This window comes from Schistocerca piceifrons, chromosome 7 (genome assembly GCF_021461385.2).
Source record: "Schistocerca piceifrons isolate TAMUIC-IGC-003096 chromosome 7, iqSchPice1.1, whole genome shotgun sequence".
In the NCBI taxonomy this organism is placed as follows: Eukaryota; Metazoa; Arthropoda; class Insecta; order Orthoptera; family Acrididae; genus Schistocerca; species Schistocerca piceifrons.
The window spans coordinates 36,520,392-36,542,661 of record NC_060144.1 but is presented as its reverse complement, the minus strand read 5'-3'; the positions used below and the strand labels follow the sequence as shown (position 1 = coordinate 36,542,661).

The 22,270-nt window shown below is 40.6% G+C and overlaps 1 protein-coding gene across 3 annotated transcripts in view; it reads right to left on the bottom strand.

Annotated features, from left to right (window-relative positions):
• LOC124804613 (tyrosine-protein kinase CSK) overlaps positions 1-22,270 on the bottom strand; it is a 298,897-nt gene that overhangs the window by 42,485 nt on the left and 234,142 nt on the right. Inside the window, exons 10-11 of one of the 3 annotated variants that reach the window (XR_007017354.1) lie at positions 10,941-11,113; positions 7,236-7,397 (exon numbers count right to left, since the gene is read on the bottom strand). The exons of 1 other annotated variant lie outside the window; for it this stretch is intronic. Coding sequence is in view for 1 of the 2 variants with exons in the window: in XM_047264811.1 (XP_047120767.1) it covers positions 11,030-11,113 (84 nt within the window). In the remaining variant the exon portion in view is untranslated. Of the gene's footprint in view, positions 1-7,235; positions 11,114-22,270 lie in introns of those variants that run through there. One more of the 3 variants, XM_047264811.1, reaches the window with a different exon arrangement.

Genomic DNA, 22,270 nt, shown 5'->3' with positions numbered 1-22,270 from the left:
GTAAACAGTACAAAGGGATTGGATTGGATTGGATTGTTTGGGGGAAGAGACCAAACTGCGAGGTCATCGGTCTCATCGGATTAGGGAAGGATGGGGAAGGAAGTCGGCCGTGTCCTTTCAAAGGAACCATCCCAGCATTTGCCTGGAGCGATTTAGGGAAATCACGGGAAACCTAAATCAGGATGGCCGGACGCGGTAGTACAAAGGGAAAAGGTGAACTGAGGAAGGAAAATGCGGACTTACAACAGCTTGAAGCTGGGAAGTCAGGGAGATTGATTGACTATGAAAGTCATCCCGGATGAGCAGCATGACTCCCCATGAGATGGAATGCTGTTATCAGGGGAAAGGTCAAAGTGGACTGAGAAGCAATGCGAGAGCTCAAAACAGTTGTGAGGACACAATGTTGTTTCCTGTTGACAGAGAACAAGCAGATTCAGCCGTAAGTCCTCTTTGATAGACGAAGGCTGCGAATGTTCCATTGGAGGAGAGTGATGACGAGTAAAGATGAGGAGAGAAAAATGAAGGGATGTCACCTCGATGCTGCTGAGTGCCAGCCTTCAAACACTCAGTGCTACAGGGCACAGAGGCTGGAGGATCCTGCTCCATGAGATCTACAGAGGCATCAGGATTCTCCTTCTGTCAGCCTGCAGAGACCAGGGCAGGAAAACAGTTGGTGGTGCACACCACCGACACAGAGGTCTACCGGACAAGGGTATCGCGCAGCGAAACTATCAAAGAGGATCTCAGAGTTGATGAAGGAGAAGACTATTTGCCTTTGATTTCTTGGACTCTCTCTGGTTGGCAGAGTTACTCAGATGTTTGTTGAGTAGACGGATGTAAGAAGCCTTCGTGGGAGTATTCCTTGTGTCCTTTCCAGCCTGCCGGTTGTGTAGCAGGTGACTTTGCCCATGAGGCAAAAGTTTGGTGGCTTGTTGCCCATGCTACCGTGACACTGGGCGATTTTACAACCTCGTTGCTGAATTTGAGGTCACATGCCTATGTGGCTATATCCTTCATGGACTCTCTCTGGTTGGCAGAGTTACTCAGATGTTTGTTGAGTAGACGGATGTAAGAAGCCTTCGTGGGAGTATTCCTTCTGTCCTTTCCAGCCTGCCGGTTGTGTAGCAGGTGACTTTGCCCATGAGGCAAAAGTTTGGTGGCTTGTTGCCCATGCTACCGTGACACTGGGTGATTTTACAACCTCGTTGCTGAATTTGAGGTCACATGCCTATGTGGCTATATCCTTCATGGACTCTCTCTGGTTGGCAGAGTTACTCAGATGTTTGTTGAGTAGACGGATGTAAGAAGCCTTCGTGGGAGTATTCCTTCTGTCCTTTCCAGCCTGCCGGTTGTGTAGCAGGTGACTTTGCCCATGAGGCAAAAGTTTGGTGGCTTGTTGCCCATGCTACCGTGACACTGGGTGATTTTACAACCTCGTTGCTGAATTTGAGGTCACATGCCTATGTGGCTATATCCTTCATGGAGCAAAATGTAGCAAGAACAGTAGTGTAACTGCAGGGTTTCCGACTAGCTAACAACTTGCAAGCGACTGGGTAAGGCACTTTTTCTTTCACCCTGATCTCCTGGACTGTCCGCTCATCAAGATACATGGGACAATCTCGGGAGGAGGTGGCATGGCTGCCATTACAATTAATACAGCAAGGAGGAGGAGGCAGACAATCGCCCTCGTGAGTATCCCTACCACAGGTTACACACTTGGCCAGGTGTCAACAGGACATTGGAGTGCAGTTGCAACGATGACACAGGTAAGCATATCAGGTTCGGAATGTACGATCAGACTGTCCATAACTTCATAGCCCGCTTTGATGGAAAAAAGAGTGTTTGTGGGCACTGTGGATATGTACCTGCCATTTCATCACCCAATGGATTGCAATGACGTCCTGATCAGAGAGGTACATTTGGATTTCTGCCTCCATCATACTATCGAGCAGCCTAGTGTAAATAACACCACAGGGAGAATTCAGCACTTGATTGGCCTCATCACGAACAGGATAGCCATGAAGGAGTGAAGCTGCAAGCAGTTGTTGAGCTTGAGAATTAGAAGTAGTCTCAAAAAGTGAAGTGCCATTTCTTAAACAAGAGCAGGATTTCACAGGCTCAGCAATTGCATCAACACCTTTCTAAATAATACATGGATTTACCATAGCCAAGGACTCCAGAATGTGAAACCACGAGGAACCATGGTGCAGCTGGGAGGGTCTTTGAACCATTAGCCTCATTCCATTTATGTTTATACACGTTGAAGGTGAAGAAGACGATTAGCACATTGCGAGAAAACTCCCACAATTCCCAGTGCCTACAATGGCATGCTCACCCATCAGGGGTGCACCCATCTTAAATGATTTTTCACACCTCAGGTCACACCTCGTGAACAGAGGGACGAATCGATAATTTGGGAAGACAGCAGCTCCGGCAATCACCCCTCCCTGGGTCCATGCCAAAACGCAAGGAAGAAAAGGAACTTGAGAGAAGGCAATTCGATTATCTAATAAGCAATGAACGAGTAGTTACCTACAGACAGAAGGATAACAGACAGTGAATATGATTTCTACATGTTACGCACCATCAGATGTGTCCACGGTAAGTCAAAGGATGAAAGATGGAACAATAACCAATATTACTTGTCATCTTGTGCCGAAAAATTAGAATTCCAGCATTAACTACACGTACAATTCCCGCATGAACTATGTGGATTATTTTCATCGATTGACTATGCTACAGACAGAAAAAACAAGATATGGTGGATGAGACTGCTCTTTTGCTTTGTAGCCTGCTGGGTAACAAATGCACTCATTATGCACAAGGAGACTGAAATGGAGTAGTTCTCCAACAAAGACTGCTGTTGAGAGGTGTACAAAAGTTTGTTCACTCCAAGAATAGTTTCACTAGCTCTTGCTTCATCGTCTGTATTCAAAAATAATTTATCATCTGAGATCAAGGCACACAAGCCTATGTAGATGAAAGTATTCGTCACAAGGAATGGTAAACATCAGCCCATTTACTCATCATCTACATGATGATCAGTTTGCAATTCAAGGAAAACCACATTCCGAACCGTGTGAATGTGCTCAGTGTGCAAAGTATCTATTTTCATGAGGGCAGCAAGAACTGTTTCAGCAGATACTACAGAAATTAAAAGACAGTTACTGTATTTACTCGAATCTAAGCCGCACTCGAATCTAAGCCGCACCTGAAAAATGCTAGGCCGCACCTCCAAATCGAAACAAAGTTGGTCTATTGTAATATGAGACACAATTTAGGTCGAATGAATGACGATACAGCTACAGTAGTTTGGTTCGTATCGTAAGCTTAGCAGTCAAGCTTTACCAGGTAGCCATTGCTATGCGCCAGTTGTTCCGTCCGTATTTATACAGATACCCTTCCTTTTTCACATGCTTCGTCTGGTTTGAATCGGTTGCTTATTTTTCTTTGATCTGATAAGCGCCGTTCTCTTTGTTATAGGTGTTTACGTCACTCTAAGCTGAAATTGCATTATTGTACTGTGTCATGCATTGTTTGACGCATTCTGATAATGAGTGTTTACGACCTGTCGCCGGTCGCGGCATGGCTTGCTTTTTGTGCGCACTACCCCCGCTTACAATAAAAAAAAAAATAGAGGAATTGTCTCATTAGCGAAACAATGGCAAGAGACTGGTAGTTGTTACTTACACTGCTGCTTTCTTTGATAATGATCAACAAGAACCAAATAATAGACTGCGTATGATAGATGTTCTGAACGAGAGTTTAGCTAAAATTTTTCTCCGTTTGAAGATCTTTGCAGACGCTTCTCGTGTACATTACATTCTGCATAGATATTAGTCATCTTAGATTTAAAAATCTATCAATTGCCGTGGTTCATTTCTGATTGTATCACTATTCGGCATAAGAATAATACGAATATAAACATGACATGATATGTATATTCTTCCCCCATTTGCTGTCGTCTCACACTAGTTTCGAAGGTTATTAGGCAGACAGGATTTAAATGAGATAGCAGCAAACACGAAACAATACATGGCAAAATGTTTATATTCGTATTATTCTTATGGTGAAGAGAATACTGCATGTGATGCACAATTCATAAAAGTTCCTATTAGCAACCATCTCTTCTCACAGGTAGGAAAAAATTCAGCACGTAGAGTTGGCCATATTGACAAACATCCCAAACAATCTTGCCAGTCGGATTTTCGTAGTACATTGAAATGCTGCTACATTCAAAGATGAACAATACGAAATTTGTATTTACTTCGTTGGATAATGTATGAAAATGCGGTGGTCGAAACTCGGGGCGGAGAAAAAAGCTCGTGTTCCACCTTTTTTAAAATTTATTTACTGACGCAGAAGTTTTGGCGCCAGTATTTATCTTTGTGCCTGCAAAGCATGCCTGTGTAGCGCTACATATATTCGACGGCAGAAGTTAGTTGTGGCGGCACCTACCAATATTCAGAACTTTCGCTTACTTTGCACTCGATTCTAAGCTGCAGGCGATTTTTTGGATTACAAAAACCGGAAAAAAAGTGCGGCTTAGATTCGAGTAAATACGGTATACCAAAGTTGAATCACCAACTACTGAACTTGCATACTTTGAGACGATGATTAGCTGTGATAACCACATTTAGTGCTAATATTTTGTTGCTGTTCAGGAGAATTTTTACAAACTTGCCGTATAAAACATATCACAATAATAAAACTGAAGTGCTGCAAGTGGATCTAATTTGAAATATGTAATATTGTTCATGCCCCTCTAGGGTAAATTTTTATGGTCTTTACCTGCTCCTCAAAGAGTTGAAAAGAGTTAAAAATACAATGCTGACCACTAGACTACCAAGCAGATACAGCACACCACCACCACCACCACCACCACCACCACCTCGAGCAGAAGGAAATGTTTCCTCCAGAAACTACCATATTCAGCAGTGTCACCAGGTTATGTAGATGCCAGAACTTAAAATTCTGAAGCGTGGCCAGTTTTATTGACACCTTAGGTGATCGACTCAAGACTTAGCCTCTGCAGCAGCCTGCTGATGGCTAGGTTTTATGTCTAACGGAGTACCATCTATAAAAACACTCCCTTTTTTGGTGCTGCAGCAGGTACTTCAAAGTTAGTCCTAACCAAGAAACTGTAGGTTGTTTCTCAGGACAAAATCCACTTAAGTGAGTAAACACTGCTGATTGATCTGAAGCAGTGGAATTAATGCCTGGGACACATCAGTATATGGGACGCTTCAGCAAATGTCCGCCAAAGGACTTGTTTAAGGACTTGTTGTAATAAAAGAAGAAAATTTATTTTGTAAACCCAGTCAACTACGCAAGACCCATTGGCTTAATATCAACAACAGACAGAATTCATTCATCAAACGCAAGTGAATTTATACATTCGAACTTCTGTGATCCAATGCCGTTCACTCAACTAGAGGTGCAAAGTTTTTGCCACATTTAAAGATAACACAAATTGTGTACAGGATTATTTATTTTCTCAGACACAATGAAAGAGTGATTTTATTATCATTCAGTCAAGAATCATCTCACAATGGTACACAAATTGTCATGCTGATACAATGAAAATCAAAAGTTCAAAATATATGTACCAGATACATAGGTACTTTCTACAAGGGTAGGATAGGTTTACAGTTGGTCTTGATGTAGGAACCATTCGGGCATTTGCCTGAAGTGATTTATAAAACCATGTAAAACCCAAATAAGAGTGGGCACACAGAGCAAAGTTCATCTTCCTGAATGTGACGTAGATATTGTAATAGCTGCGCTGCCTCATTTGGCTGGTCCCTATTATACAATCTTCTTTTATTTATACAGAGTCTGCTATAGGTAACCAATAATATAGTTACGAAAATTAGAATAATGTCATCACTCTTACTTTTATGTGTATGGGTTTTGGCAGTACAAACATTCTGCCTCTCGAATTTAAGTGCTGGCCAGAAATTATGTCTTGTACATATAAGACACTAATTGAGTTCTCAAAATTGCCAGGATAGGTATTTAATCTAGTCTTATATTACTCTACCTCCTCCTTCCCCCTCTCTCTGTCCAACTCATCCACAACCCTCATTCTGTACATCTCCTCCTCCCTCTCACTGTACTGTTCCTCCAACCCTTTCTCTCTGTCCATGTCATCCTGCCCCTGTCTGTTTCAATCTACTCCTCCCCCCCCCCCCCCCCCCACTGTCTGTCCATCACCCCCTCCTCAATGGGACATTGGTGGTTCTTACTCCTCCAATATATCTTTGCAGATAGTAAGTAGCACGTGTATCAAGTTCGGTTAAAGTCGATCCAGGGGCTCAGGAGGAGCTTTTTATCAGCAGTTTTACTAATAACACTTCCCCTTACTTGTACGGATTGTGCATTCCTGCCCATTGAGAGAGCCCCTGACAGAGGTGCATCCCTGGCCAACTGCATCCCTGTATACAGGGGAAACATTCTGATGAAAAATCTTGGAAAGTTGTCAGTAGAGGCGGCCTCTGACCCATAAAGTCCCAGGATTTAATGTGTGATTTTTATACATGGGACACACTAAAAAACAATGTGTATGCTGACAATCCTCACACAGACAATATTTAAATGGAACATAACTAGAGAAATTAACATCATGCTTGCAGAATTACAGTGTGTTGCTGGTAACGTCATCACATGAAGCCAATGAAGACTGGACACCCATGGCTACCACTTCCAGCATCTCCTGTAACTACATTTTTTTTTTATGTTAATATTATCTTTTCTGTTTTAGTCAGTTCACTGTTACTTGAAACTCAGGCATGAGGTATATTGGTTATATGTATGACACACTATACTATACGGAATAGGTGTTTCTTTTCTCTTTCTTTTTTCCCACCCGAGAAGCATTAATGTTCTGTATTTAAGTTTGGCCAGTTGAACTGCCTAGTCTTTTTTTTGTTACCATACTGGGATTTTCTCGGCCTACAAAATGAGTGCATTGGTACATGCCGAGGCCTATTTCCTTCAGCCCTACATACCTAGAAAGGTGGTGTCTATTCTTCTGGGTGACAGAAGCCATCTTCAGCTGACTTGAGAACTGTGTACTTTCTGTTTCATGCTGAAAATTTGGTCCATCAACACACAATTAATAAACATACAACTACCATCTCTACTAATTCCCATCACTTCTAAAATACTTAAATATTAATAAGCATAATTTATTTTTGGAATTGATAGTAATAATCCATAAAAAATGCATGAAGTCAGTCATGTTTCGTATGGTTTATTCACTATATACAGTATTATTTACATAGACAATATACATCAAAATATAAAGAAGAATTTTTTCATACCATAGTCTAACTCTCTCTCTCTCTCTCTCTCTCTCTCACACACACACACACACACACACACACACACACACATACGCACACAAACACACTATCAGACATAAAAGATATTCTTCTTGAGCATTGGGGGATAGACCTTAAACATTCCCATTATTCCAGTAATGACAGAACATTTTCTTGTATACGAAAGTCTTTCTTATTTCAATTTCTTAGCATTCTGCAAGAAATGTATTGTAAAATATTCAAAACATAATGTTTGCAAAACATTAATATTTCCTAAAAATAATTATTGTATTAAAGTCTGATATAGTTAAAATGGCTGGAATATGTAAACTGTGTTACACACACATCTTTCATCTCACAACTTTCACGTTTCCTTCATTGTTTCCTAGTTTTATAACTGAAAAGGAAGATTTTATTTTATCTGTGTAGACACATGGCATCAATTTTTTGTAACTATTGTAACACAGTGTTACGTGTCAATTTCAACAGATACAACAGTTCAACAAACACTAATTACATTATTCCCACTTAAGTATTTATTTCTTCATTGAGATACATGCTGCACCAACAGCTTCAGTCTCCAGCATACTAATATTTGAGGTAAGAATTCCAAAACAAGTAAAAGAAGCCATCATAGTGAGTTTCAAAAAACACATGTCAATAATTTTAAAAAAATACAAATTCTGGTAATGACAGTAGTTTCTCAAGAAAACCAAGGCACCAATATAAAAATGAGGAACCTCATATCTCCATGTAATTCAGCACAATACTTCATAAAGTGGGTAGCAGTAATCCATACAGTAACAACTATTGAAGCTACATATTTTGGTACTTACAGCCAAACTGAGATAAACTCATACGGCTCATGTCCAGTAACCTAAAAAGCATGTTGCTAATATTACCTTTCACAGTAAATAATTATGAAGGAACATTTACATATTGGCATTATTACAAATGAGCTGATAGGTTTTTATAAAATGAAGTAGTAATAGCCATGGTTTTTATTTTTGAGGAAATGATGTCATTGATGACCTTACCAGCAGACAGATGGAACAATGAAGTCAGCAAAACTATCAATTTCTTTCAACTTCCTTGCACCATAGTATTTCTCAAACACTGGTCCTTGGTGAGTGGATGTATTCTTAAGTAGCCAAATAGCCTGTACTTGCACTTTTCCTATCTGCTGTATAGCAATGATTCAACATATGAGATGAGCAAACTGTTTAACTGTACCTTTTCCTCAGGAATTTTTCAGTTTCAGACACAGACAGTACACTATATATGAGTAAGTAACTAAAATAAAGCAGTTTTTTTCATGATAGAAATCTAAATTGATTCATGGTAATTTTTCATTACATAAATTCATAGTTAAATCATGTCAAGAAAAACAAATGTTGCTGGGATCAGTGCAATGCCAAAGTAAAACCACATTACAAATTGATTCAAGAATGGTGAAGCACCATTTACATGTGACTGGACAAATAAGACATATACACCACAATCATTTTACAATTCAGAAGTAATTCACTAACATGTAAAATAGTATTTTTTACATGATTAAGACACTTGAGCATAGTGCCACAGCACTGTGTAATAGTGTTAATGTAGTATTACAACTATAGGGTCCACAAAACAGATCCTGCAATCAAAGGAGGAGTGAAAAAAACTTCTATGTGATTCACTTATGCAGATACAGACATTATCTTTTTGGAGCCAGCAGTCAATTCAGCCAGGAAAGAGGAAAATGCTCACTGGCTGACAGGGGTTATACAGGTATTAAATATGGAAATCCTTTTGAAACCTTGCTGTAGGGAGAGACAGACAAGGTGAAAATTAACAGATCCATTAAGTAGAAGTTTTTCTTCCTCTATATTTGATTGTAGTTTCTTTTAAGAGAAAACTTTCTATAAACAATTTTAACAAACATTTCAGTATCAGATGATGGGAGCCCTCCTGTGGTGCCAATATTCATTACTGGATATAAATATTTTCATAAGTTTCAATAAATTTCTTCACACACAATTTAAATACTACGAATCTCATCAATTATCAATCTGTTATGTATGTCATGACCTCGAATAACTACTGAGTAAAATTAAGTCAGTAACAGAAAATGCAATAATGAACAAGTAAAATCCAATTAAAGATGATAATGATATTTAATGAATACTCCAGAAAACTTCATTAGGGATGTCAATCCATGTTCCATTGTAGTGTAAATGTATAGGAAACAGCTTAGGAAAACATAAAGAAATATGCAAGTATTTAAAATATAACATCAAAAATAGTTATAATCACTATGTCCACTAATAACAAATTTATAAATGTTTCCTCCGTTCACTGCTAAAAGGTGTTAACTGCACAAATTCAACACATAAAGAAGACATGCTTTTTGGCATTCTAAATATTTATTCACAAAAATTGAAAAAGCTACTTCAACTGGCTCTAAAAAATCCATTACAGATGAATGATAAATTCAGTGGCCTGCTATCAAAGCTGGCCTGAGATATTTTAGCGTAACAGGACAATATTGATGAACACATTGACTTTGTGCAAAGAATAAACATTGTAAAGAAAGCAGTCTTATAATTGATCAGCTTTACTACAAAAGAGCTCTTCATTCTAACTGATGATGAAGTCCAAAACTATTTGTCCATATATGCCTAAATTTAATAGCTACATTCAATGTAACATTTTTCGGATGAACATTTATTATTCAATAAACACTTGGAGGAGCAAGTGATTCTGTAGTAATTGGTATGAACAGATGACTCAAAAATGGCTACAGAATCAAACAGAAAAGAAAAAATAATCATATCTGAATTGTTATTTAAATGTTCTAGAACTAAACTTATCATCATTCATATTTTTTTGAGCTGAAGAATTTCACAATATAGATATCTTGGTATTGTGGGCATAGGTTTTGCTCAGCATGACTGGAAAAGAAATTACTACTAACACAAAATCACAGGAAGATAGCAGTGTATCAGATCGTTATGAAACATTAAGTGAGAAGTTAAGACTATACACTGCATACATGTTTGCATATGTATAAATAGATATATTTATGGGTGATTTTGTAACTATATATATTAGAACTCTCATTAAATAATTATTAAAATATAATCATATTTGATCATTAACAAATTCATTATTATTTACATAAATATACAAAATTTAAATATATGTAAGAATATAAATTGCACATTTCAGAGGATTTTAAAGGGTTACTGGAACATATTTATAAAAGGTAACAGGTGATCGGCAAAACTGTGACGTTAAAAAGGTGGGCTTACATCATAAACTTCAAGAATGAAAATCTGGCATTCACTAATGACTAATTTGGTGAAAAACCAACCAACATCAAATGGAAAAGGAACCTCTGATGCTGACTTAATATTTCATTTTTACAGTTTCATAAAGTAAAACTGCTCACCTCCCTCATTCCTGCACTGTATGAACAAAGACAAATCTTTACAGCAGGTATCAATTGACATCCCTAAGTACTTATTACAACATTGCAAAGATGGAGATATGTGCATATGAAACAGCCAAAACACACATTTATGCAGCCAGGAGTATCACATAATTCAACTTTAAATCCAAGCACGCACGCACACACACACACACACACACACACACACACACACACACACGACAGGCAGAAATAGAAAGATGATCTGCTTCATAGCATATCCTTTCATTTACGTAGTTTGTGCCCTAAGATGACCCAACTTTGCTTTCACTTCACGGAACGTTGGCCGCTTATCAGGTACTAGATCCCATGCCTAGAAAAGAATTAACAATAGCAACTTTACATCATCATCTTACACTTTACATGGAACACTTAACCACTATAGCTACTACGTACATTATTAAAGATATGTGAGAGAAGTATGGAAATTGATTGTGTTTGTTGTTTGTTTATTACTACTAAATAGATAAAAATCCACTTGCACACTTGTTCTTCAGCAGCCTCAGTTAAAAACTAAGATTTATTGGCAAAATAAATGATAGAGAAAATAAAACTGTTTTCTGAATCTAGTATCATTATTCCAACTGAAAATACTAATTCTTGTAATCAGTCACATTTATTATACTATACTTTCCCCCTAATTGTTTTGGAGTATTATACCTCCACCATCAGGTGGATTTATATCAACTAATAAAGTATGGAGGTGTTGTATCTACATTGTTTGGATAACCTGTGCAACTGTCTAACAGCAGCAGACAAATGAAGTATGAAGCCTAGAGTTATGTGCACGCTTTGATTACATACATGAACAGTAATATCATACTCTTATAAATACTGCAACTACACAGAATGAACTTTAAAAATTCTAACTTCTTACTCTAAAACCCTAATGTAACTTAAATGTAGACGAGTGCTATGTTATATGAAAGGAAACACAGAGAGATATTGCAATGTCAACAGTTTGCCCAAGTCTCTCTCTTGCTCTCTTGGTAACATACCACATTTTTTGACTGCTCTTTCCTGACAATAGGCACCTATGGAAACTCATTCCCTACTTATGATGCTCTTTTGTAAAATATAAATGAAACAAGCAATAAACATGTTTTCTTACTGTCATCCACATAAGATGTTAAACCCAAACCGTGAAAATCAGGTGACAGGTGGAACTATTAGTCAGCTGGTCATATGGTCATCACACATCCCATCACCATCTGCCTTATTAGCCACTCATTATTCTATCAACTTCCAATGTTTCTGATGATGTCACAGAGAGAGAGAAAGAGAGAGAGAGAGAGAGAGAGAGAGAGAGAGAGAGAGAGAGAGAGAGAGAGAGAGAGAGAGAGTGATGAAAAACATAAAAACTGAATGAACTCAAATTATTTTGGAATGGAATGTAAATGACTAAGCTGAAGTTTCCTTTTACCTGATTATTTTCACAAAACTTGATATGCTATAAATAAATTGCTCAAAAAAGTTTTGCACCTTCTGCGAACATGTGTGAGCTTAGATTCCAGAGGAGAAGGAAGAAGTGTAAGAATGAGCCACATGAAACTAAAACATCACTTAACTATGAGATAAAAACATAATAATAACTATAATCAAGGCACTTTCTTTGAAAGTGCATGCCATTGCACATGTGCAAAATCAACCATTTGTCACCACCCCATACATTGTAACATGTCTGGATTCTGCTAGGAATGCTGTTCACGATGAGGTTGAGGCATTGCTGCTCAAACATGTCCCATTCTTCCTAAATGGCACTCCTGAAATCATCCAGAGTGTGAGAACAGTTCCCGAGATGATGCACTGGAAGTTGCAACTAATCCCAAGCATCAACAACCAGCATCATGTCAATAGATATCTCAGGACATTCCATTTGGTTGATTCCTGCCCCTGGAGGAAGGGGTTCATGAGGCAGCAGTGTGTTTGTGCATTATTATCCTAAAGATGAACTGAAGTGTTTAGTTTAGAGCTATACAGCAGTTTGGAGGATTCTGTCTTGATACTATGCAGCTTTCAAAATACCTTCTATAGTGATGAGAGGTGTCAGACATGCTGTCATGCTATAAGCATAGTCTGTCCATACTGCTGAGAACAGAGACAAATAACTGGTTTTTTATTAATTTTCTTTTCTTACTAAGTGTGGCCCACAAGTAAATGGCAAGTAACAGTTAAAGTACAGCATTGATTATCTGGATGTTGGTTAACCAAACTGTTACTTGCACATGTGTGCTGCCACCACCCTCCCCCTCCCCCGCTATGGTCTTGCCCCCTCACTCCCGCTCCCTTCACGACAATGCCAAGTTGCCGTCTATAGTAACCACTTGCCCTCTGTTATGATCACTTGTGTCAACTTTGCGTCATGAAGTAAACTTTTGACGTAAAATGCCTACACATAAACCTGTTGGCCTTTCTATGAAATATAAATATGAGATTAAAAAAAGATTAGAGGAAGGTGAATCTGCAACCAAGTTATCTAATGAGTACAAGATTGGTAACTTGAAAGTTATGCATTGTTGTTGTTGTTGTTGTTGTTGTTGTTGTGGTCTTCAGTCCTGAGACTGGTTTGATGCAGCTCTCCATGCTACTCTATCCTGTGCAAGCTTCTTCATCTCCCAGTACCTACTGCAACCTACATCCTTCTGAATCTGCTTAGTGTATTCATCTCTTGGTCTCCCTCTACGATTTTTACCCTCCACGCTGCCCTCCAATGCTAAATTTGTGATCCCTTGATGCCTCAAAACATGTCCTACCAACCGATCCCTTCTTCTAGTCAAGTTGTGCCAGAAACTTCTCTTCTCCCCAATCCTATTCAATACCTCCTCATTAGTTACGTGATCTACCCACCTTATCTTCAGCATTCTTCTGTAGCACTACATTTCGAAAGTTTCTATTCTCTTCTTGTCCAAACTGGTTATTGTCCATGTTTCACTTCCATACATGGCTACACTCCATACAAATACTTTAAGAAACGACTTCCTGACACTTAAATCTATGCTCGACGTTAACAAATTTCTCTTCTTCAGAAACGATTTCCTTGCCATTGCCAGTCTACATTTTATATCCTCTCTACTTCGACCATCATCAGTTATTTTTCTCCCCAAATAGCAAACCTCCTTTACTACTTTAAGTGTCTCATTTCCTAATCTAATCCCCTCAGCATCGCCCGATTTAATTTGACTACATTCCATTATCCTCGTTTTGCTTTTGTTGATGTTCATCTTATATCCTCCTTTCAAGACACTGTCCATTCTGTTCAACTGCTCTTCCAAGTCCTTTGCTGTCTCTGACAGAATTACAATGTCATCGGCGAACCTCAAAGTTTTTACTTCTTCTCCATGAATTTTAATACATACTCCGAATTTTTCTTTTGTTTCCTTTACTGCTTGCTCAATATACAGATTGAATAACATCGGGGAGAGGCTACAACCCTGTCTCACTCCTTTCCCAACCACTGCTTCCCTTTCATGCTCCTCGACTCTAAGTCGTAAGGTTAGTATTGCCTCACGTGTTCCAACATTTCTACGGAATCCAAACTGATCTTCCCCGAGGTCCGCTTCTACCAGTTTTTCCATTCGTCTGTAAAGAATTCACGTTAGTATTTTGCAGCTGTGACTTATTAAACTGATAGTTCGGTAATTTTCACATCTGTCAACACCTGCTTTCTTTGGGATTGGAATTATTATATTCTTCTTGAAGTCTGTGGGAATTTCGCCTGTCTCATACATCTTGCTCACCAGATGGTAGAGTTTTGTCATGACTGGCTCTCCCAAGGCCATCAGTAGTTCTAATGGAATGTTGTCTACTCCCGGGGCCTTGTTTCGACTCAGGTCTTTCAGTGCTCTGTCAATCTCTTCATGCAGTATCTTATCTCCCATAAGAAAGAGCAAAAGACAAGCATCATGAATTTTATATGCAAGCTTGATTCTACTGATGAATTGACAAACTGTACAACTAAGAAGCTCGCCATGGAACACTCATCTAGATGATGCTGTTTACAAGTGGTCTATCTCTGATCCCACTCTATGTGAAAATATAATTCAATTTAGTGAAAACTGGACGTTGTCAAATTTTAAGGCAAGCACGGGCTGGTTAAAATGCTGCAAGTTAAGACACGGCATTTGTGAGGAGGAGGAAAACTATTTTCCATTTTTTTCAGCAGCTGATTCTTTCAGAATCAAACTAAGGGAATTGTTGAGGAAACATTACGCTCTCAAAAACACTTACAATGCTGACAGAAGTGGGCACAATTGGAAAGCTTTGCCAAGAAAAACTATTGTTTCATGTCATGAATTAGCAGCACCTGGTAGAACTTGTGCTAATGATACAGGAGCCACCAATTGCCTATTGGTAAAAGTAAGAAATCATGTTGTTTCAAACATGTTAATATGTTTGTGGATGCATATTATTTACACCTCACAAAAGAGTACCTGGGTGCATAGTGTGATTTTCAAGAAATGGTTTATGGAAGTTTTTGTACCCCCTGTAAATGCTAATCTGTTAAAGGATGGCAAAAGAAAGAAAACATTACTACTCCTTGACAACACATCATCTCATCCATCCTGTGATAACTTAAACAAAAAGGTGAGCTCATAAAAGTGACTTTTCTTCTATATAATGTAACTTCCTTATTACAACCCATGGATCAAGGTATTAATGAGAGTTTCAAATGGTATTACAGAAAATAATTGTTACATAGAAAGAGAAGAATGTCCATTAAGAAAGCCTGGAATAAAATTTTGAGTATAGTGTAAATTTCTCAAAGTCTAATTAAAAATGACAAACAGAATAATGTGTCTGAAATGCTCAATATGCTAAAAGAACTCAGCTGCCATTAATGCAATCAAGAAGACATTCAAGAATGGAGGCACCAAATCATACAGGATAGCAAAATTTTACAGCTTGTCATTGATAAAACTGATCATCAACCAGTGGCCCAGAAAACAAAGATGAAAATATACCAGCTGCTTCTGAAGAATTTACATGCCTAGATACAGCCTTTCAATGGTTTGAAACTCAAGATGAAAGTGATCAGTATCAGATATATGTCCTGAAGAAAATGTGTGACTTAACTGCTAATTAGCAGGTAGGTTTGCATAGAGCGATAAAAATTAAAAGATTTTTTTAAAGCACTGTACATGCAAAATGCATATGTATTACATTTTTTTGCTTACTAGGCTGTGTTACATATATTCCTTCTATACTCGCTTTTGTAATAATAAAAGAGATCCATGTTATTATAAATATATGTAGTTATTATTTGTCAATAAACGTATACAATTCGATTATCTGAATAAACCAGTTTGGTTGATGACAATGCCATTAGACACAAGGGACAGGCTGAGATTGGGGATAGATATCAACCATGTTCTTTCAAAGGAACCACACCTTCAGAAATTCAAGATACAGAAACCTAAATCTGGATGGTCTCACAGACATTCAAACTGTCACAGTGGAAGTCAGAAGTAATATTATTGTCCATGCCTTTGGGCACATCGAATAATGAAAAATAGAGATTCTTCTGTAAGAACACAGTGTGGTGGCCCTTCACCACACGTCAGTCTTACCAGTTAATACTTTCCTTAGCTTTCTATGGCCGTCTGCTAAGGCGGGAAGTTTCTTCCTTCCCACATTTACTCCCAACCCCAAGCTGTTGATTCTACTGTACGACCAGATGCTGCCCACTAGGGTCACTGGCTACGGGTACACAACAATAACTCAGCTCCTAGCAAGGCTTCCACCAACCTAGCCTCACTCTATATCTTGATCTTGTCCTCACAGTGTCAAGATTTCCTTCGACCCTGTCCCGCTATGGACACGCACACGGCAACAAGCGTCGTACAGAGATATTTATCAATGAGTTTTAAGACTCACTCATGACATCTCTACACCTGCTATGCAGCCTGGTGTATAAATTGGTGTTTCATGCTGCAAAATATTCCAACCAGTGTGTGTTGGTGCCCATGTGAGTACTGTCCAAGTTCTGAGCTCTGTCAATCGCTGCCAGCATGCTCCTGTGTTATATATGTGCCTTTGGTTTGGACCTTGTTTAAAAAATTTCTTCCATGAGAGGAAATTAATTCTGCTTCCCAAGCCGATAAGAATCAGTGTTGTGCTGGTGGATACTCTGGCATGAGTTAGTGACTGTTAGGTGTCAACTGCTCTTACTGCACCAGTGAGTTTGTTCAGTGTCCACTATTCTCACAAAGCTGCACTTTTATCTAGTGCCATCACCTTGGTAAGTGACTTTCTCCTATATCTGTCAACTTTTAGGCCATTTCAAGTTTTTATTTTTTTAGTTGTTTCATAAATGTGTTGTTTCTTAACTATGTGTGGTCACTGATCTCTGTGAGGCACCTACCATTACTTGTTTCACATCTATTTAATTAATTTAGCAAGTTGGGTAAGGGAACATTCCTACACTGGTGACCCGAGGAACTCAGGCTACTTAATTTTCTAATTAAGCAAGTCTTGGCTGCCTTGTCTCATTATGCGTGCATTTTGACTTATAAACATGTGTGAAACTCACCAACAACATCCATTTTCATGCTACAGACACTAGTCTGCCTCGTAGTCTGCCTCGCCTTATAAGTTAATTATTCTGCAGTTGTTTCACCTGTGTGACCTAGTGGCCATGGCTTTTGCCACCAGCACCACGTGACATATTGCCGACCTGACTGCGTGCCTTGCAGAAGTGGAACTCAACAACACCGACTTGCACATGCAACTCGCAGTGATGTGACCACCAGTAGCCCATCCCCAGGAGCCAGATGCCACACAGATGCCCACACCAGCTGCTGCATCTACTACCGCCAACACTCCCTCCGACCGCGATGTGCCAAAGGCCAATCCCCCACTTGCTGCCACTTTCCCATCCGTCCAGTCGGGAGTGTATGACATGCTCATCCACTTCAGTGCTGTCATGGCAGTATTGTGGATGACAGTGGCCTCCCTCAATTCTGACCATCACCGTCCACGCAGCCCCAGTCACCTTGGCCTACAAAGTGATCTTCCCTGGACCTTCACTGTGTCAGACATCTCTTACATCTATTACCTGAGTGGACGACTTTATCGGGCACTACCACCTGCTCTGTGAGATTGCCGGCCAGTGCCTCAATGACAGTGAGGCACTTTTTTTGCTGTTTTCTTCTATGAGAAGCAGTAGGCGTGTTATGGTCCATATGTTGATCTCCTGGTGCAATTTCCCGCTCTCACACACCCATCCAGTGCACTTCGGAGGAGGGGGGTGTCTGCCTTTCAACTGTCCGCTACATCGACACCACCCCCAGGCTACCTATTTTCTGCTGACCACAGGTCCTACAATCAGACAAAATCATGATCACCAAGGCTGAGTTTGAAGAGCTGCTTGCTAACAGTGCTGCATCCTTCAAAGAGCAGGTGGGCATCTGCCCTTCACACTGCCAATAAGAAGGATGGCACCTGGCACCCATGTGGTGATTACCAGAAGCTAAATGCTCGTACCATCCCTGAGCAGTACCCCATGCTGCTTCAACGCAGCTACAACAATGTGCTCACTGGGGCTACCATCTTCAGCATGATCAAATGAGCCAAGGCTTTCATCCAGATTGCGGTCACATGTGAGGACTTCATGAAGACCGCCACTATCACACTAATCTAGTGGTGTACATGCTCCGCTTTTAGCCCGCCCATGATTGCCCGGTGGCCAGGCGGGCAGGCCGCCGCGCGTTGTCAACAGAACAGGCAGACTGCTTCACTCCCAGCCAAGCCAAGCAGAATCCAACCCGGGCAGGCTGCGGGAAATTTGCTTGCCTGCCCACATTATTGCTAAGCTGTGCTACGCAGCCATTTAGTCTGCGCGCGTCATTGTCGTATTATGAACGTGAATTAAAAGTTTTTATTTTACCTGAGCACCAAAAGACAAACCCCCAACATTTTTATATATATATATATATATATATATATATATATATATATATCCGTAGAATGCCAGTTTTCTTTCTCCTGATAACAACATCCTCCTGAGTAGTCCCCGCCCGGAGATCCGAATGGGGGACTATTTTACCGCCAGAATATTTTACCCAAGAGAATGCCATCATCATTTAACCATACCTAACAGAATTCGACAAATTGCGCGTTTTTATTCCGATTTTGATGAAATTTGGCACACTTGATATTCAAAGCAGGATGAAGGGTGCTGTCTGCTGAATGGTGCTTGGCGGAGGGTACTTTACTTACACACTTATACACCAACCTACAGTTTTATTCCGATCTTGAAGAAATTTTGCACACTTGACCATCAAGAGGAACATAGCTGTCTACATAATATTTCGGACAGTGCATGGAATAGAGTACCTTGTCATGGACATGTAATGCACCCCTTTGTAATTGTCTGTACATAGATCAATTGTACTGGCACATTTACCAGAACGAATCGCATGCAGTATATCTGGGAGCATTTTGCTGCGCACTTTATGAGCTAAGGTTTGAACTTTCCTAGCTACTGTCACTCGGGAACGCATAATATTTTTAATATCAACTGAGCCATATTTTTTACCTATGTCGATCAGTGTCTGCCCTAAATTAAGAAATCCTTCTCCCTCTATACTGGTAAATGGTCTCAGGTCCTTAGCGCACATTTCGACGCACTTTTCAGCCACTAAATCTTTGTCCTCTTTCAAGACATTTACGGCATGAGGGAACTGCTTGTCAAATTTGCACACATGTCATAACATACTTGAGGTTCCCGAATAAGTACTTAAGAGCTTTTTACATAGTTTGCATTGAGACACACCTACCGATTTATTTGAAGCGGCCTCATAAATACACGAAAACGTTTCCCATGCAGCACTTGTGCTCTATTTCGTTACCAGAATGTATTTGCCAGTTGTCAATTTTTTTTCAATCTCGCTAACGTTCGACCTATTCATTGTGCTGTCCCCACCGTTGCGATAAATGAACTGCGGGCTAACTACCTGGCTACAATAGTCACGGTAGCTTCACAGTGCAACCTGTTGTCAGGCGCAGCAAGCTGAGCGGGTCCCGTGAAGCTTGGCAGGCCTGCGGGAACCCAGGTAGCCCGGTCTTGCGGGAGCCCAAGTCGGCCGCATTACCCACTATGCTTCAGTACACGCGCACTCTTTGTGTTTACGTCGCGGCAGGCTGACCTGCGTGAATGGTTGCAGAGGAGCTAGGGGCAAGCAGGCTGCAAGAGGAATTTGTGCACCTCTACACTAATCGTGCTCTACAAGGACACCTTTACGATCTTTGGCCTCTGTAATGGTGCCCAAAAGTGGCAGTGTTTTGTGGATGGCATCATGCAAGGCTTGCACTGGTGTTTCACCTACTTGGACAAACATACTTGTTTTCTTTGCAACACACAAGGAACACAAAAAGCACCTCCACAGTATTTTTAAACACTTCCAGGATGTTTCAAACACAGTAAACTGCGTTCTTGGTGCCAGTGAGGTGGTATTCCTGGGCCATACCATCTCCACCACCAGCTCATGTCCCCTGCCCAATGAGGCATGGGCTTTCCTTTAAATCCCATGCCCAAACACACTCAAGAACTTATACTTCTTCCTTGGCATGTTAAAATTCTTCTATCACCATCTGAGGAATGCTGCTATTATGAAGGAGAGACTCACTGCCACACTTCACAATGCCAAAACATGGGAAACAAATCAGTGCTGTGGATGCCACAAATGGAAGACAGTTTCTCTGCTGCCAAGAACGACTTGGCAGACACTACCTAATCGCCCTGCTTGCCATCGCGGTGGACACCAGCCAGAATGTTATTGTTGCTGTCCTGCAACAGCACACTGGAAACATCTGACAGCCACTCATTTTTTTCTCTCTGCCACTCAACAGCTCGAGTGCATATGACAGAAGAGCTCCTCACCATTTGTGAGTCAATCAAATATTTTCAGCTGTCGGTGAAGGCCCACCACTTCATGATCTTCACTGACTACAAGCCTATAACATTTGCTCACTCAATAGATATGGACCAGTGCTCCCCACATCAGTTCCAACAGCTGTTGTTCATCTCCAAATTTACTACTGACACACATCACATCGACTGAAATGACAACATCATTACAATCTGCTTCAGCCACACCTGTGCCATCATTTCATCCCTAGACTACAAAGCACAACCCAGAAGTTGCCCATCTCCACCTGGATGCTGCTTCAACATACATCATCTCCCAGCTCAGACAGCAGAATCTGGTGCAACACATCCACTGACTTACCGCACCCATTCCTCTTCATTGCCTTCCACAAGGCTGCATTTGTTCGGATACAGAATGTGACACCCCCTGGCATGCACATGTCCACCACTCTAGTGATGCAGTGTTTCATGTGGCCAAGCATTCAGAGGGGCTGCATGACCTGGCCTTGCATCTGCCTCATCTAATCTGCTCAGGGACTGGCTGTTGTGTTGTCCTAATCATCATCATTTCATCCCCATCGACGGGCAGGTCGCCGAAATGGCGTCAAATCGAAAGACCTGCACTAGGCTAACGGTCTACCCGACGGGAGACCTTAGCCACACGACATTTCATTTCATCTGTCAGAGTGCCTAGGTCATCCACCACCTATATGCCAATCACTGCCTTCACAGAATGTCAGGTATTGCTTCACCAACATTCACGTGGACATCGTCAGCCCTTTACCTTCCTCTGATGGCTGCAACTACCTCCCCACCATGGTGGACAGGTTAACCTGCTGCCCCAAGGCAACGTCAATACTCGTCATCACATCACCATCATCATGATCATCATCATTATTATTGCCACTGAAGCTGCCATCTTTTACTACATGTGAACTGCTCATTTTGCCTGCCCATACCCCATCACACTGGACTACAGCTGCCAAAATACATCTGCCCTTTTTTGTGCACTGCAGAACTCTGTGGGGCTGATCTGCACCTGATGTTGCGCTACTATCCAGCCACCAACAGCATGGTGAAACAGTTCCACCATTCCTTCAAAGCCACTCTTGTCTGCCAGAACAGCATGTGGACTGCTGCCCTGCCACGGATATTTCTCATCCTTCGTGTCACTCACAAGTCTGAGCCTGAGATATCAGCCACTGATCTTGTTTACAGCCAGTTGCTTGCCATGCTGGGCGATTTCCTAGAGCCCACTAACCTCCCGCAGATGATGTCAAGCCCGGGTTTGTCGCCAGCTTCCAGCTTGCAGGACAGCGTAGCTCATCTGGGACCCCCACCAGCACCACAGAGCATCCATTCCATTCACAGTGACCTCACTTCATTCACACACATTATATTGTGCATTGATCCTCACCAACCCCCACTTCACCAGCACTACTTCGGCTGCCCAGCAGGTCCAGAAGATGTTTACCTTGCATCTTCATGGCACCCCTACCAGCATTTAGATTAATAGGCTAAAGCTCAGCTATATGCTGCATGACCATTCACTATGCAGCCTGATTACCATCTTTGAGAAACCCCGTAGATACCCATGCCTCT